This window comes from Hypanus sabinus, chromosome 24 (genome assembly GCF_030144855.1).
Source record: "Hypanus sabinus isolate sHypSab1 chromosome 24, sHypSab1.hap1, whole genome shotgun sequence".
Lineage (NCBI taxonomy): Eukaryota > Metazoa > Chordata > Chondrichthyes > Myliobatiformes > Dasyatidae > Hypanus > Hypanus sabinus.
This window is the reverse complement of record NC_082729.1, coordinates 31683678-31701804: the sequence shown is the minus strand read 5'-3', so window position 1 is coordinate 31701804 and position 18127 is coordinate 31683678. Positions and strand designations below refer to the sequence as shown.

At 53.7% G+C, this 18127-nt stretch overlaps 1 protein-coding gene across 4 annotated transcripts in view; it reads left to right on the top strand.

Annotated features, from left to right (window-relative positions):
* The first annotated feature begins 6751 nt into the window (after window positions 1-6751).
* Window positions 6752-18127, top strand: part of dhx34 (DEAH (Asp-Glu-Ala-His) box polypeptide 34) — a 42733-nt gene continuing 31357 nt past the window's right edge. For 3 of the 4 annotated variants that reach the window (XR_009507821.1, XR_009507822.1, XM_059949542.1), the window contains exons 1-3: window positions 6760-8608; window positions 14981-15235; window positions 16272-16374. Coding sequence is in view for 2 of the 4 variants with exons in the window: in XM_059949542.1 (XP_059805525.1) it covers window positions 7199-8608; window positions 14981-15235; window positions 16272-16374 (1768 nt within the window). In the remaining 2 variants the exon portion in view is untranslated. Of the gene's footprint in view, window positions 8609-14980; window positions 15236-16271; window positions 16375-18127 lie in introns of all 4 variants that reach the window. The other variant, XM_059949543.1, reaches the window with a different exon arrangement.

Here is an 18127-nt window from a genome sequence, read left to right as displayed (position 1 = left end):
ACTGCCCCTGGAGTAGCGTGTCCCTCGGTCTTGGAGACAGCTCCAGGAGGGGTGTCGTTGAGCTGGAGAGGGTGTGGGAATGATTCACGGAGTCCAGGCAGACTGGGAACGGCTTCCCTGAAACAAGGTGGACTGAGGGAGTGACCTTATGGAGGGCTGTAAAATCAGGGGAGGTATAGATTACAGGGATGGCCACTGTCATCTCCCCAGGGTAAGGATGCAGGTTAAAGGTAAGAGGGGGAGAGATACAAACGAGACTCGAGTGCAGGTTGTTCACCCAGAGGGTGAGTGGAGGGGTGAGGGTGTGTACGGAAGGAGGTGCCAGAGGACGTGGTAGAGACAGGAACATAGAGAACATTTAAAAGTTACTTGGACAGGAAAGGTTTGGAGGGATTCTGGCCTTCACAAGGGGACGTCGACCTCCCTGCTCCCGAGACCAGCACTGACCGGCCTTCTCTTCCTCCAGCAGGACCAGATCCACTCCCGATCCGGAACCCACTCCAGTTCCGATCCTCTCCTGGCCTCGATGGATGAGCTGCGGAACCTGAGTGTGAGTGATGTCTGTACGTCTGGCCTCCTCAGCGCCCTGTCTCCTCCATCACCTCGTCTCCCCTCAGCCGCTGTCTCCATCCCCATCAATCACCTCCTCCCTCCTCAACCCCTCATTCACCTCTTCTGATCCTCAGTCTCCTCCTTCCTCCTCACAGACCTCCGTCCCTCAGTTTTCTCCCCTCAATCACTCAACTCCTCTCCCTCTTTCCCATCAATCTTCTCTCCTCCTGTTCGCCAATTCCCTTACCCTCAGCCTTCCTCATCCTCTTCCACACTGACCTCCTAATCCCCTCCTTCCTCACCTCCTTCCTCAACCCTCAACACTATCTCTCAACATTCTAACCTCCTCCCTCCGTCGTCACCCCCTCATCTCCAGTGGCAGCTCCTCACTGACCCTCACTTTCCTCCACACCCCTCAGCCCTCCTACCTCATCTCCCTCACTCTTGCCTCCCAGTCTGTCAGCCTCATATCCCCGTCTCCCATCCTTTTACACTCTCCCCAGCCCCACCCACCCTCACTCCCTCCACATACCCACACACCCTCTCACCCCTCCCTAAAGGCGTGTGCACCTCGGATCCCCTGTTCCACCAGCTCCGGTGCTGATCTCCCTCATGAGGGCCATTTACTGAGGGACGTGCCCCAGGCCTCACCTCTGCATCTGTAACTGCAGGTCGCGGAGCGGAGGGTCCTGGTCCGGGCCGAGTGTCAGCTCTTCTCCGAGGTTCTGCGCAACAGGATGGAGGGAATCCTCGGGTCAGCCGGCAGGAAGGTCTGCGAGACGCTGCACTTCGTTACAGGCAGACTGGCGCAGTGTGTGAGTACAGGCAACGGGCAACTGTCGTGTGTGTGTCTACAAGCGGGGGGGGGGACTGTAGTGTGTGAGTACAGGCGGCGAGTGATTGTCGTGTCCGAGTACAGTGTGTGAGTTAACATGTACATGCGAGGGGCATGTTCATGCATACAACATGCTGTATGAGGGTACACGCGTGTTTTGAGAGAGAGAGAGAGTGCGGCCATGTTCGTGCTGTGGTGATTCAGGCATTTCTGTTCCCGTGGACGTGTCCGAGTTGCGCGGCGTGTTTACATGTTTGTTGCTGTCTCTGTGTGTCCGAGCCTCCCCTCTTCCATGTGTACCTCCCTCACCTTCACTTCCTTCCTCCACTCCTTATTCACACCTCTCCCTCATTCCCTCCTCCTGTCCTTCATTCCCCTCCTCCCTCATTGCCTCCTTCCCCACCCTCCCCTCTCTAATTGCGTCCCCTTTCTCATTCCTCCCTCCCCTCCCTTCTCTCATTCCCCCCTCCCCTCTTGAGTACTGGGAGCCTCAGCATCCGACATGTCACAGTTACCACTCTCAGTTCTCAGAGACCCCCCCCTCCTGCTTCCCTCCAACCTCCTTCCTCCCGCACAATCGTCCCTCCAACTTCCTGCCTCTCCTCCTCTCACGCTATCATCCCTCCTGTCCGTCCAACTTCCCTCCTCCCCTCCAGCTTCCTTCCTCCTGCGCAATTGTCTCTTCTCTTCATCCCTCAGTCTCCCTCCCACTCACTCTCCCTCACCTTCTCCCTCCCCATTCCCTCTCCCTCCCTTTTTCCTCTCCTTTCCCCCTCTCTCCACTCCCACTCACTCTCCCTCCCCATTCCCTCTCCCTCCCCTTTTCCTCTCCTTTCCCCGTCTCCCCTCCCACTCACTCTCCCTCCCCTTTTCCTCTCCTTTCCCCCGTCTCCCCTCCCACTCACTCCCTCCCCTTTTCCTCTCCTTTCCCCCCTCTCCCCTCCCACTCACTCTCCCTCCCCATTCCCTCTCCCTCCCCTTTTCCTCTCCTTTCCCCCCTCCCCTCCCACTCACTCTCCCTCACCTTCTCCCTCCCCATTCCCTCTCCCCATCACGCTCCATCCTCCCTCCCCTTTTCCTCTCCTTTCCCCCTCTCTCCACTCCCACTCACTCTCCCTCCCGTCTGCCTCTCCAGGTTACAGAGGATAATGTCCGCGACGATCGATTCTCCCCACTTCTCTCCTTCTTGCTGCAGAGACTGAAAGATGATTTACAAACGGTAATTACCCCTCTCACCCCCTCCCCCTGGGAATGCTGATGCAGGTGATTGGTGAGTGTGTGGGCAAGGGTGAAATGGGGTGACCCTATCCCTCTGTCCGGTGGGTGAAGGGTAATTGTGGAGTGTGACCGATCCCGGAGCAGGGTTGGTCACTGACTGGAGACGGACTGTGTGACATCTTCCTGCACGCAGACCAGTAGATCCCCCAGAGACCAGACCATCAGATCCCAGAGACCAGTAGATCCCACAGAGACCAGACCATCAGATCCCAGAGACCAGCAGATCCCACGGAGACAAGACCAACAGATCCCAGAGATCAGATCAGCAGGTCCCACAGAGTCCCGGCACACCAGCTGATACCACACAGACCAGACTAGACCAACAGTTCCCACCGAGACCAGGACAGCCAACAGATTGAGCCGTGACCGCACCACACCAGAGCAGACCACCCAGGGCAAAGCGGCGGAGACTACTTCCACGCACAACTCCTCCCTCATCTAGACCCCCACCCAGAGAGCAGACGGTGGGTGGAGGGGTGGGCTTCATTTCTACCCTTCGGAGGGAGGGAACTCCCTCAGCCCCGCGGGGAGTCGATTCTGAGAAATGGTCTCTGGTCTCAGCTTGGGGACTTCAAATCAGCGAAGTTCTAATGGGACGGGGAGCTGGGAAACAGCAGGATGACCCCTCCCAAAAGAGTGAAGAGAGGGTGAGGGTCAGTGACACAGCCCGGCAGAGTGTTCCGAAGCTGCCCCCCCCCACTGTGATGAAGCCCCCTGTGCTCCCAGCGGTGAGGGTGGGAAGTGGGTGTTCGGGAAGGAGGGGGGGGGGAGGCGATGTCATGAGGCGCCATCACCAACACATTTTCCCCTCTCCCCGTGCAGGGCCGCTCCGGGACTCACGCCGGCAAAGTCTACGCTCACCTCATGCAACTGGTGAATGAACACCTCCCCTGTGTGGCCAAGGGCACTCTGTGTTAGTGTCGTTCACCCGCACCCTGGTCCTGACCGGAATCCTCGTCGTCCGTTGGTCTTCATGATCTTCAGAGTCACCTTCCTCTCTTCGCTAAACCTGACCTGCCTTGTTTATTTATTTGAGTATTTATTAAGTTTTAATATTTAAGTAACTTATTTGATAATTTTGCCTTGCTACTCTGTGACAGCAATCCTATTTATTTGATTATGGGAGCGTATGATATTTAATATTTAAAAGCTTTGTTCATGTATGGTAGTGTTTATTTAATGTTAGATTGGGAGGGAGGCGAGTTAAAGTGGGTATCAGAACCTGTGTCTGCTTAATCCGTTACCATCGCAGCTCCTCACCCCGGTCTACACAGTTCCGCATCCGTCTGATCTGTAACCGCAGAAAGGCCTCGGAGTGTCTGCAAGCCCCTTCTCCAGCTGCCCTGCACTCACTCGGAGACCCCTCCGTGTCTCAGGATGCGCCGTGTACCGTGCACCCCTCGCCCAGTGCGTTGGCATCACATCCCCGCCCCACACTGGAGTGAACGACAGGCACCCCGGGAGAGGCAGTCACAGGGCAGCTGGGGAAAGCCGGGACGTCCTGCTGGTGGACGCGACTCTGTTGTGGGAAGTTTATGTTTGTTAATTTATAAATAAATGGCCTGACCGGAACCCGTGTGCTGTCTGTTAATCCCTGCTCCCGCGCACCGAACGGCAACATCACACAGAAAACATCGGGACACAGCGGGTGGGGCAGCGAGGGAGCTCCACACTGCAGGAGGGTGGCGTGCGAGTGTCAGGATCTGCACCCTGAGGGAGCTCACTCAGGGGGAGGGAGCTCCACGCTGCAGGAGGGTGGTGTGCGAGCGTCACAGTGAGGGATCTGCACCCTGAGGGAGCTCACTCAGGGGGAGGGAGCTCCACACTGCAGGAGGGTGGTGTGCGAGCGTGTCAGGATCTGCACCCTGAGGGAGGGGTGGTGAGGGATCTCCACACTGCAGGAGGGTGGTGTGCGAGCGTGTCAGGATCTGCACCCTGAGGGAGGGGTGGTGAGGGATCTCCACGCTGCAGGAGGGTGGTGTGCGAGTGTGTCAGGATCTGCACCCTGAGGGAGGGGTGGTGAGGGAGCTCCACGCTGCAGGAGGGTGGTGTGCGAGTGTTTCAGGATCTGCACCCTGAGGGAGGGGTGGTGAGGGATCTCCACGCTGCAGGAGGGTGGTGTGCGAGCGTGTCAGGATCTGCACCCTGAGGGAGGGGTGGTGAGGGATCTCCACACTGCAGGAGGGTGGTGTGCGAGTGTGACAGGATCTGCACCCTGAGGGAGCTCACTCAGAGGGAGGGATCTCCACGCTGCAGGAGGGTGGTGTGCGAGTGTGTCAGGATCTGCACCCTGAGGGAGCTCACTCAGGGGGAGGGATCTCCACACTGCAGGAGGGTGGTGTGCGATTGTGTCAGGATCTGCATCCTGAGGGAGCTCACTCAGGGGGAGGGATTGTGAGGGAGCTCCACACTGCAGGAGGGTGGTGTGCGAGCGTCACAGTGAGGGATCTGCACCCGGAGGGAGCTCACTCAGGGGAGGGATCTCCACACTGCAGGAAGGTGGTGTGCGAGCGTCACAGTGAGGGATCTGCACCCGGAGGGAGCTCACTCAGGGGGAGGGATCTCCACACTGCAGGAGGGTGGTGTGCGAGTGTGTCAGGATCTGCACCCGGAGGGAGCTCACTCAGGGGGAGGGATCTCCACACTGCAGGAGGGTGGTGTGCGAGTGTGTCAGGATCTGCACCCGGAGGGAGCTCACTCAGAGGGAGGGAGCTCCACACTGCAGGAGGGTGGTGTGCGAGTGTCAGGATCTGCACCCTGAGGGAGCTCACTCAGAGGGAGGGAGCTCCACACTGCAGGAGGGTGGTGTGCGAGTGTCAGGATCTGCACCCGGAGGGAGCTCACTCAGAGGGAGGGATCTCCACACTGCAGGAGGGTGGTGTGCGAGTGTGTCAGGATCTGCACCCTGAGGGAGCTCACTCAGGGGGAGGGATTGTAGGGAGCTCCACACTGCAGGAGGGTGGTGTGCGAGCGTCACAGTGAGGGATCTGCACCCGGAGGCTCACTCAGGGGGAGGGATCTCCACACTGCAGGAGGGTGGTGTGCGAGCGTCACAGTGAGGGATCTGCACCCGGAGGGAGCTCACTCAGGGGGAGGGATCTCCACACTGCAGGAGGGTGGTGTGCGAGCGTCACAGTGAGGGATCTGCACCCGGAGGGAGCTCACTCAGGGGGAGGGATCTCCACACTGCAGGAGGGTGGTGTGCGAGCGTCACAGTGAGGGATCTGCACCCGGAGGGAGCTCACTCAGGGGGAGGGATCTCCACACTGCAGGAGGGTGGTGTGCGAGCGTCACAGTGAGGGATCTGCACCCGGAGGGAGCTCACTCAGGGGGAGGGATCTCCACACTGCAGGAGGGTGGTGTGCGAGCGTCACAGTGAGGGATCTGCACCCGGAGGGAGCTCACTCAGGGGGAGGGATCTCCACACTGCAGGAGGGTGGTGTGCGAGCGTCACAGTGAGGGATCTGCACCCGGAGGGAGCTCACTCAGGGGGAGGGATCTCCACACTGCTGGAGGGTGGTGTGCGAGCGTCACAGTGAGGGATCTGCACCCGGAGGGAGCTCACTCAGGGGGAGGGATTGTGGGGAGCTCCACACTGCAGGAGGGTGGTGTGCGAGCGTCACAGTGAGGGATCTGCACCCGGAGGGAGCTCACTCAGGGGGAGGGATCTCCACACTGCAGGAGGGTGGTGTGCGAGCGTCACAGTGAGGGATCTGCACCCGGAGGGAGCTCACTCAGGGGGAGGGATCTCCACACTGCAGGAGGGTGGTGTGCGAGCGTCACTGAGGGATCTGCACCCGGAGGGAGCTCACTCAGGGGGAGGGATCTCCACACTGCAGGAGGGTGGTGTGCGAGCGTCACAGTGAGGGATCTGCACCCGGAGGGAGCTCACTCAGGGGGAGGGATCTCCACACTGCAGGAGGGTGGTGTGCGAGCGTCACAGTGAGGGATCTGCACCCGGAGGGAGCTCACTCAGGGGGAGGGATCTCCACACTGCAGGAGGGTGGTGTGCGAGCGTCACAGTGAGGGATCTGCACCCGGAGGGAGCTCACTCAGGGGGAGGGAGAGAGAGAGAGAGAGCGCGCGAGACAGTGTCACGTGGTTTCCCTCCGCGGCGCCGCCACTGCGCCTGCGCAGAACCTGCCTGGCCGGTTCCGCTGCCCTGCGATGACGTCGTCAAAGCGCGACGGGCAGGACGGCCGGAGTGAGATTAACGTCCAGACTCAATGCTGCACCTCTGGGGGCAAATGAATCGGTAGTCGACGTTTGTGGCGGAGACCCTTCTTCAGGGCCGGAGGGGAAGTGGGCAGAAGCCAGGGAGAGGGGCTGACCCCTGACAAGGCGGAGATGGAGAGGACAGGGAGACGAGGGCAGCTGTGTGAGTCAAAATAGACCTGCTCAGGATGTGCTGAACAATCAATTGGAGAGGTTGAAGCACAGCATCAGGACCATGTTGTAGGAGGCTCGGGCAGTGGATATCATGGTGGGGGAACCTAACCCTTAACCTGATGCCGGCTCAGGGCAGCGCTAACCATGTCCCGTCGACCAGCGGAAAGCGTTCGGACGTACGACTGGACCCAGCCCCAGACTCGACGTCGCTTGGAGGAGATCTTCTTCGGGGAAAACGGCTTCATCCGAGCTGGCAGTAAAGAATGCGAGGAATTCTGGCTCTTCCTGGAGCGCTATCAAAAATTTCTGGAGCGAGAGAGGGAGAAGAGGGCAGAGTGGCAGGAGAGGGAGAAAGGGAGTGAGCGTGGGGAAGGGTGGAATGAGAGAACAGAGAGAGAAGGAGAGAGTGAGAGAAGGGGAAAGGGGGAGAGTGGACAGAGGGAGGGCAGAAAGAGAGAAGATAGGGAGAGAAAAGATAGAGAGAGTGAGAGAAGGGGAAGGGAGGATAGAAGAAGAGAGGGAGATGGAGAGATTGAGAGAAGAGGAAAGGATACGAGGAGGGAGGGAGATGGAAGGAGTGAGGGAAGGGGAAGAGAGGATAGGAGAGAGGGAGATGGAGAGAGTGAGAGAAGAGGAAAGGATACGAGGAGGGAGGGAGATGGAAGGAGTGAGGGAAGGGGAAGAGAGGATAGAAGGAGAGAGGGAGATGGAGAGAGTGAGAGAAAGGTAAGGGGAGAGGATATGAGCAGAAAGGGAGATGGAGAGAGTGGGAGAAGGGGAGAGGATAGGGGGAAGCAGGAGCAGGTACGACTGGAATTTCCGGCCCAGTATAATATACGCTACCGCATCAACCTATCGGTGTTGGGGAGCAGCCGGGGGTCGGTGGGGGAGAGCTGCCCGCTCCCCGAGGACCAGCAGGCTGCCTTCCGCCTGGCGCTGGTGCACTTTGCGGACTTTGGGCAGAAGCAGGCGTTCGGGCGACTGCGGAGGCTGCAGGAGGGCCGGCGCGCTCTGCCCGTGACCGCCTACCGGCCCCGGCTGCTGCAGCTGTGCCAGGAGTGCCCGGTGCTGGTGGTGGCCGGCGACACCGGCTGCGGCAAGTCCACCCAGGTGCCGCAGTTCCTGCTGGAGGCGTGGGGCCGCGGCCGGCTGGCCTGCACGCAGCCTCGCCGCATCGCCTGCCTCTCGCTGGCCCGCCGGGTGGGGCTGGAGAGCCTGGAGCCCGGCGCGGTGGGGTACCAGGTCCGCTTCGACTCGTCGCCCACCCCCGGGGCCCGCCTCTGCTTCCTGACCGAGGGGCTTCTGCTGCGCCAGCTGCAGTCCGGACCCTCTGCGCTGAGCCGCTACCGCGCCGTCATCATGGACGAGGTACACGAGAGGCACCTGCACACTGACTTCCTGCTGGGGGTCCTGAGGCAGCTGCTGGACTCCCCCCAGGCCCCCGCTGCCTTCCGCCTCCTCCTCATGTCGGCCACCATCAACATCAGCCTCTTCTCTCAGTACTTCGGGGGCGCCCAAGTGCTTCAGGTCCCCGGCAGACTGCACCCCATCAAGGTGAGAAGGAGCGGGGGAGGGGTGGAGGATGGGAGGAGGGTGAGGGAGGGGATGTGGATTGAGGACCTGAGCCACAAACTCCTATCAAGTTGAATAGGGAGTTAATGTGGCAAAGTTAATGTCGCAGTAGTTATGGGGGATTTCAACATGCAGGTGAACTGGGAGAATCAGGTTGGTGCTGGACCCCAGGATAGGGAGTTTATAGAGTGCCTACGGGATGCATTCTTGGAACAGCTTGTACGAGAGCTGACCAGGGACAAGACTATTCTGGATTTATTGTTATGTAATGAACAGGATTTGATAAGCGACCTCGCAGTAAAGGAGCCATTTGGGGGTAGTGATCATAATATGATAAGCTTTTATCTGCAATTTGAGAAGGATAAGGGCAGCTCGGAGGTGTCCGTGTTGCAGTTGAACAGGGGAAACTATGGAGCCATGAGGGAGGAGCTGCCCAAAGTTGACTGGACGGATAGCCTAGCAGAAAAGACAGTGGAACAGCAATGGCAGGTATTCTTGGGAATAATGCACAAGGTGCAAAATCAGTTCATCCCCCAGAGAAGGAAGGATTCAAAGGGGGGAAAGGGGCCACAGAGGTTGACAATGGAAGTCAGAGATTGCATAGCATTAAAAAAAAAGGAAGTATGACAGAGCTAAGGTGAGTGGGAGGACAGATGATTGGGAAGTTTTTAAGGAACAACAGTACTTAACTAAAAAGGCAATACGGGGAGAAAAAATGAGGTACGAACGCAAGCTAGCCAGGAATATAAAGGAAGATAGCAAAAGCTTTTTTAGGTATGTGAAGAGAAAGAAGATAGTTAAGAACAATGTTGGGCCCTTGAAGAATGAATTGGGTGAAATTGTTATGGGAAACAGAGAAATGGCTGAAGAGTTTAATGAGTATTTTAGATCTGTTTTCACTAAGGAAGACACAAGCAATCTCCCAGATGTATGGATGGGCCAAGGATATAGGGTAACAGAGGAAATGAAACAGATTGACATTAGGAAGGAAACGGTGATGAGTAGACTGATGGGACTGAAGGCTGACAAATCCCCAGGTCCAGATGGTCTGCATCCTAGGGTACTAAAGGAGGTGGCCCAGGAAATTAATCATATGACATATAACCATATAACAATCACAGCACGGAAACAGGTCATCTTGGCCCTCCTAGTCTGTGCCAAACCCTTAATCTCACCTAGTCCCACCTACCCGCACTCAGCCCATAACCCTCCACTCCTTTCCTGTCCATATACCTATCCAATTTTACCTTAAATGACACAACTGAACTGGCCTCTACTACTTCTACAGGAAGCTCATTCCACACAGCTATCACTCTCTGAGTAAAGAAATACCCCCTCGTGTTTCCCTTAAACTTCTGCCCCCTAACTCTCAAATCATGTCCTCTTGTTTGAATCTCCCCTACTCTCAATGGAAACAGCCTATTCACGTCAACTCTATCTATCCCTCTCAAAATTTTAAATACCTCGATCAAATCCCCCCTCAACCTTCTACGCTCCAATGAATAGAGACCTAACTTGTTCAACCTTTCTCTGTAACTTAAGTGCTGAAACCCAGGTAACATCCTAGTAAATCGTCTCAGCACTCTCTCTAATTTATTGATATCTTTCCTATAATTCGGTGACCAGAACTGTACACAATATTCCAAATTTGGCCTTACCAATGCCTTGTACAATTTTAACATTACATCCCAACTTCTGTACTCAATGCTTTGATTTATAAAGGCCAGCATTCCAAAAGCCCTCTTCACCACCCTATCTACATGAGACTCCACCTTCAGGGAACTATGCACTGTTATTCCTAGATCTCTCTGTTCCACTGCATTCCTCAATGCCCTATCATTTACCCTGTATGTTCTATTTGGATTATTCCTGCCAAAATGTAGAACCTCACACTTCTCAGCATTAAACTCCATCTGCCAACGTTCAGCCCATTCTTCTAACCGGCATAAATCTCCCTGCAAGCTTTGAAAACCCACCTCATTATCCACAACACCTCCTACCTTAGTATCATCGGCATACTTACTAATCCAATTTACCACCCCATCATCCAGATCATTTATGTATATTACAAACAACATTGGGCCCAAAACAGATCCCTGAGGCACCCCGCTAGTCACCGGCCTCCATCCCGATAAACAATTATCCACCACTACTCTCTGGCATCTCCCAGATTGTTGAATCCATTTTATTACTCCAGCATTAATACCTAACTACTGAACCTTCTTAACTAACCTTCCATGTGGAACTTTGTCAAAGGCTTTACTGAAGTCCATATATACTACATCCACTGCCTTACCGTCGTCAACATTCCTCGTAACTTCTTCAAAAAATTCAATAAGGTTTGTCAAACATGACCTTCCACGCACAAATCCATGCTGGCTACTCCTAATCAGATCCTGTCTATCCAGATAATTATTAATACTATCTCTAAGAATACTTTCCATATAATTATTAATACTATCTCTAAGAATACTTTAAGAATAAATTGCGGATGCTTTGGTAATCATTTTCCGATGTTCCTTAGATTCAGGATCAGTTCCTGAGGGTTGCAGAATGGCTAATGTTATCCCACTTTTTAAGAAAGGAGGGAGGGAGAAAACAGAGAACTATCGACCTGTCAGCCTAACATCAGTAGTGGGGAAGATGCTAGAGTCCATTATTAAAGATGAAATAGTGGCATATCTAGATAGCAGTGATAGGATTGGGCCGAGCCAGCATGGATTTACCAAGGGTAAATCATGCTTGACTAATTTATTGGAGTTTTTTGAGGATGTAGCCAGGAAGTTAGACAAGGGAGATCCAGTGGATGTAGTGTACCTCGATTTTCAGAAGGCATTTGATAAGGTCCCACATAGGAGATTGGTGGATATAATCAAAGCTCAGGGCATCGGGGGGAAGACATTGACATGGATAGAAAACTGGTTGGCAGATAGAAAGCAAAGGGTAGTAGTGAATGGGTGTTTCTCGGAATGGCAGGTGGTGACTAGTGGGGTGCCACAGGGCTCGGTATTGGGACCACAGCTGTTTATAATTTATGTCAATGATTTAGATGAAGGCATTGAGAATAACATCAGCAAATTTGCTGATGATACTAAGCTGGGTGGCAGTGTGACATGTGATGAGGATGTTAGGAGAATTCAGGGTGACTTGGATAGGCTGGGTGAGTGGGCAGATACTTGGCAGATGATGTTTAATGTGAATAAGTGTGAGGTTATCCACTTTGGGAGTAAGAACAAGAAGGCAGATTATTATCTGAACGGTGTAAAGTTAGGTAAGGGAGAAATACAAAGAGATCTAGGAGTCCTTGTTCATCAGTCACTGAATGAGCAAGTGCAGCAGGCAGTGAAGAAGGCTAATGAAATGTTGGCCTTTATTACAAAGGGAATTGAGTACAAGAGCAAGGAAATCCTCTTGCATTTGTACAGGGCCCTGGAGAGACCACACCTGGAGTATTGTGTACAGTTTTGGTCTCCAGGGTTAAGGAAGGACATCCTGGCCGTAGAGGAAGTGCAGCGTAGATTCACGAGGTTAATTCCTGGGATGGCTGGACTGTCTTACGCAGAGAGGTTAAAGAGACTGGGCTTGTACACGCTGGAATTAAGGAGATTGAGAGGGGATCTGATTGAAACATATAAGGATATTAAGGGATTGGACAAGATAGAGGCAGGAAATATGTTCCAGATGCTGGGAGAGTCCAGTACCAGAGGGCATGGTTTGAGAATAAGGGGTAGGTCATTTAGGACAGAGTTAAGGAAAAACTTCTTCTCCCAGAGAGTTGTGGGGGTCTGGAATGCACTACCTCGGAAGGTAGTGGAGGCCAATTCTCTGGATGCTTTCAAGAAGGAGCTAGATAGGTATCTTATGGATAGGGGAATCAAAGGATATGGGGACAAGGCAGGAACCGGGTATTGATAGTGGATGATCAGCCATGATCTCAAAATGGCGGTGCAGGCTCGAAGGGCTGAATGGTCTACTTCTGCACCTATTGTCTATAATCTGGTTTAAAACTGGCCTGTGTCCTGAAATTTGTTGTTTTGGCAACATTACATTACAATGCATCATAGAAAAATGTGAATGAAAGTAATGTTACAAAACTGCAATGTTTTAGAAACGAACCAGCAGAAAGAGATTTCACACATTGAGTCCTGTTTTAATGTTAAAACCACTATCTTTATTAGTACCTACTCAGTATATAGAAACTTAAACGAGGTAAACAAAAGTTAACAGTGTTATGCATGTGAATATGCAGCTCCTGTTGTGGTTTCTCGTGTCCCACAAATAACCAGGAGACGCAGTAGGTTCTTCAAGAAGGGTTAAACTTTAATTTGCAAATCAAAGCTGAGACAGTCATTGAGCTAGTCGTTGGTTGCCCGCCCACCGATCCGTGGACACAGCATTTTTTATAGCAATCTCCTGGTTTAGTTGCATTAACATATCCAATCGGTCTGCAGTTGCGTATCACACGTACATCCGCCACAATTGTTTCTACCCATTGACTTAATCCTGTTCTAATCTACATCTCTTAGCTGCCTCTCATTAACACACCATTGTCTTCTACATTCTTAAGATTTCATTCTCCTACTAAATTGGGTACATGCATAGCAAATAGCAAGTTTCAAAGCTGACTGTAGTTTTGGTTACACAGCAAATAATTTCAACTTTTATACTCCAATACTCCCAGCCTAGGAACTATTCTTAAAGTCTTCAAATGGTGCAGTGGGAAAGTTCGGTGATGGAGTGATGGGAGAGATTTGTAATCCAGAGTATGATGTAGAGAGAAGGCGATTACGAAGAGTCACAGGTTCCCGGCTGGGTAAATGAAATAACTATGGTCGAAGATCATGTCCGTTAAGTCATTCCAAAATCCCCTTGACATATCCCAGGTGATGAATATCGTCTTCAGGTGGTCACCACAACACTCCGATTCCGGGCAAAGGGCCAACAAAAGTGGTACCACAGGATTCTCCAACACATCTGTTGTGCACTGCGTGCCAGTGATCAACCCAACCTTTTGGCCATCGAAGAGTCCCAAATCATAGCAGTGACAAGCTGAAATTTCACCAGCCTGTCCAGTCGGTGTGTGTGTGTCTCTCTCTCTCTCTCTCTCTCTCTCTCCTCTCTCTTCTCTCTCTCTCTCTCTCTCTCCCCCCTCCCCCCTCCCCCCTCTCCCCCTCTCCCCCTCTCCCCCCTCTCCCCCCCTCTCCCCCTCTCCCCCTCTCCCCTTCTCCCCTTCTCCCCCTCTCCCCCTCTCCCCCTCTCCCCCTCTCCCCCTCTCCCCCTCTCCCCCTCTCCCCCTCTCCCCCTCTCCCCCTCTCCCCCTCTCCCCCTCTTCCCCCTCTCCCCCTCTCCCCCTCTCCCCCTCTCCCCCTGTCTCTGTCTCTCTCTCTCTCCTTCTCACAGTCTCTGTCCTCTCCCTTTCTCTCTGTCTCTCTCCCTCTCAGTCCCTCTCTTCCTCTCTCTGTCTCTCTCCCTCTGTCTCTCCTCTCACAGTCTCCCTCTCTCAGTCTCTCCCTCTCTCACAGTCTCTCTCCCTCTCTCACAGTCTCTCTCCCTCTCTCACAGTCTCTCTCCCTCATAGTCTCTCTCCCTCTCACAGTCTCCCTCCCTCCCTCCCTCCCTCTCTCCCTCTCTCCCTCTCTCCCTCTCTCCCTCTCTCCCTCTCTCCCTCTCTCCCTCTCTCCCTCTCTCCCTCTCTCCCTCTCTCCCTCTCTCCCTCTCTCCCTCTCTCCCTCTCTCCCTCTCTCCTCTCTCCCTCTCTCCCTCTCTCCCTCTCTCCTCTCTCCCTCTCTCCTCTCTCCCTCTCTCCCTCTCTCCCTCTCTCCCTCTCCTCCCTCTCTCCCTCTCTCCCTGTCTCTCCCTGTCTCTCCCTCACAGTCTCTCTCCCTCTCTCACAGTCTCTCTCCCTGTCTCACAGTCTCTCTCCCTGTCTCTCTCCCTCTCTCTCTCAGTCTCCCTCTCTCCCTCTTTCTCAGTCTCTCTCTCTGTCTCTGTCCAGCAGGCTGCCACATCCTGTGACTAACGTCACAGTCCCGCTTCACTCGGGCGCTCTTACAGTACGACTGCAGGCTCGTAACAGTAAGCACATGTATAAAATAGTTAAATAGCTAGTGCAAAAAGTAGAAATAAAAAGGTAGTGAAGTAGTGTTCAAGGGTTCATTGTCCATTCAGAAATCAGGCGGCAGAGGGACAGAAGCTGTTCCTGAATCACTGAGTGTGTTCGTCAGGCTCCTGTACCGCCTCCCGGATGGTAGCGAAGAGTAGTGGGTATGTCCTGGGTGGTGGGAAGTGGGGGTCAGAACAGTCAGGTCAGTATAATGCTCCCCCACCAACCTTCCCTGTCTCTCCCCTCCCCAGGTGATCTACCAGCCCGTGCAGAGCGAGGAGAGCGGCTCCGGTTCGGAGCGCCTGGACCCTAGGCCATACCTGAGGGTGATGCAGAGCATCGAGGAGCGTTACCCGGCAGAGGAGCGCGGGGATCTGCTGGTCTTCCTCAGCGGCGTGGCGGAGATAGGCATCGTGGCCGAGGCGGCCCGCACGCTGGCGGCCCTCACCAAGCGCTGGATCGTGCTGCCGCTGCACAGTGGGCTGTCTGCGTCCGAGCAAGACAAGGTGAGGCATCGGGTTTCCATCACCCTGGGGAGTACACTCCCTGACAGGTCCCTCACACTCATGCCCCGAGGGTACTTCACCCTGAGGAACACCCTCCTGAAGGATCTCACTCCCTGTGGCAGGGAGGGTTCTCGCTCCGTGTGGGAATTCCCTCCCTGAGGGAAACCATTTCAAGTTTAAGTTGCTTTTTATTGTCATTTTGACCATAAACTGCTGGTCCAGTACACAGTAAAAACGAAACCACGTTCCTCCAGGACCCTGGTGCTACATGAAACACAAAACTACACTAGACTATGTGAGACAGCACAAGGCTATACTAGACTACGTAAAACAACATAAAAACTGCTCTAGACTACAGACCTGCACAGGACTACATACAGTGCACAAAACAGTGCAGGGCAGTATGATAATGAATAAATAAGACAACAGGCACAGTAGTGGACAAATTACAATTTAATAAATGATGTAGACGTCAGTCCAGACTCTGGGTATTGATAGCTTGGGGGGAGGAAACTGTTGCACAGTCTGGTTGTGAGAGCCCGAATGCTTCGGTACCTTTTGCCAGACGGCAGGAGGGAGAAGAGTTTGTATGAGGGGTGCATGGGGTCCTCCATAATGCTGTTAGCTTTGTGGATGCAGCGTGTAGTGTAAATGTCCGTGATGGCGGGAGAGAGACCCCGATGATCTTCTCAGCTGACCTCACTATCCGCTGCAGGGTCTCGCAATCCGAGACAGTGCAATTTCCGAACCAGGCAGTGATGCTCTGTCCTTGAGCGACCAATCTGTGGGAGAGCTGTCTATGCTTTGTAGTGGTGCCCTCGTGGTGAAGCGTTCCCTTGTCTGTGCTGATGGCCAGGGAGTGCTTGGGTCACCAGGCTTGAGAATTGGAAATGGGGGAAGGGTGCGTGGCTGACCGGGGTGTTTACTGAGAGGTCAAAAAGCCTGGAGTTGTTGGGACCCGGCCGTGGGAGCCCCTCGCCTTCTGGAACCTTCCCCAGCCTCCTGTAACGTCCATGTGCTGCCCGTTTCCCGGCAGGTCTTCGATGTCGCACCGGCGGGCGTCCGTAAATGCATCGTGGCTACCAACATTGCCGAGACGTCTGTTACAATCGACGGCGTGCGATTTGTCATCGACTCCGGTGAGTGTGAGGCTGTCCGTTAGTCACTCAGCTGATCCACACCTCACCGCTCCTCTCCCCACCCCCCCAGCCCCAGTCCTCACAACCCAGGCTGGCAAAGTAAAACTTCTTATACACATCCCCACATGCAACCCTGAGATTCTTTATCTGTGGGCTTACTTTGCAAATCTATGGAATGGTATCTGTGAACAATGGACAACAAAATGTGCAAAAGCAAATGTAAGTAAATAGCAATTAGATATAAACAGCAAAAGAGATAAATATAATATTTGATGGGCATGCAATAACAAGGTAGAAGAATCCTTAAGAGGGTGTATTTACCCCTTTTGTTTAAGAGGCTGATGATTGAGGGTGGTAACTGTTCCTGAACCTGGTGATGTGAGTCCTGAGGCTCCTGATGGCAGCAGTGAGAAGAGAGACTGGCCTGGATGGTGACCATCCGTGATGATGGATGCTGCTTTTCAACGGCATGGAGATGTGCTGAATGGTTGGGAGGTTTTTATCCATGACGGACTGGTCCAAATCCACTACCTTTTGTAGGCTTTTCCGTTCAAAGGCATTGGTGTTCCTGAACCAGGCCGTAATGCAGCCAATCGGCTCACTTCCCACCACACGTCTACAGACGTTTGCCAAAGCTTTTGTTGACATGCTGAATCTCCCCAAGTAGAGCGCTTTCTTCGCAGTTATATTTATATGATAGGTCCAGGACATCATGTCACCCAGGAATTTAAAATGACTGACCTTCTCCACCTCAGATCCTCCGATGAGGACCGGCTCATGGACCTCCTGAAGACTACAATCAGTTCCTTGGTCTAATTGACGCTGACTGAGAGGTTGTTGTTACTACAACACTCAGACAAGTTTTCAATCTCCCTCCTGGATGCTGATTCATCACCGTTTTTGATACAGCCCACACCAGCAAACTTGTCCATGGTGCTGGAGTTTTACTGAGCCTCACAGTCACAGGTGTAAAGCGGGTAGAGCAGGGGGCTGAGCGCACATCCCTGCGCTGCTCCTGTGCCGATGGAGATTGCGGAGATGCTTTTGCCGAACCGGACTGACTGGGGTCGACAGGGGAGGAAATCCAGGATCCAATTGCACAAGGGAGTGTCGAAGCCCCGGTCTTGGAGTTTACTGATGAGTTCGGAGGGGGATGATATGTTAAGTGCCGAGCTGTGCTCGATAAGGGGCATCCTGATGTTTGCATCTTTGTATCCAGATGTTCCAGAGTTGTGTGAAGAGATGGCAACAGATCCACAGCAGATGCTTCGATAGGCGAACTGGGGCAGATCTGGTGACTTGGTTATTGTCCCTTCATTATTTGCTTTTGTGCTACAATTAGTACTCGTCGCTCATTACTCTGCAAACCGCTCACTCTGTCGAGGATCTACTTGCAGAGGAAGGTCTGGGCTTTCTCATCGCCAGTGACAGGCCGTCAACAGCGGCTCACCTTGGGCATGAGTCTGTACCCCTCCAGCCACAGCTGTGTGGCTGGGCCCAGCTCAGAGGCCGACTATGAAACTGCTGCTGTCGGCAGGATCTCAGCTGACAGGAGTGGAAGTAGATGGGCTGGTTGGGTGGTGTCATCACCAGCGAGACTAAGGAACTGAATACGGAAGAGGAAGTCCAGGGAACACACGTTATGAATGCAGCAGCAATGTATATGAAACTGAGACAGGGTTTAAAACAAACCTCGAGATTTATTAACCTCTGCTCAAACTTAGAAAAGTAAACAAAAGACGAACTTCACCGG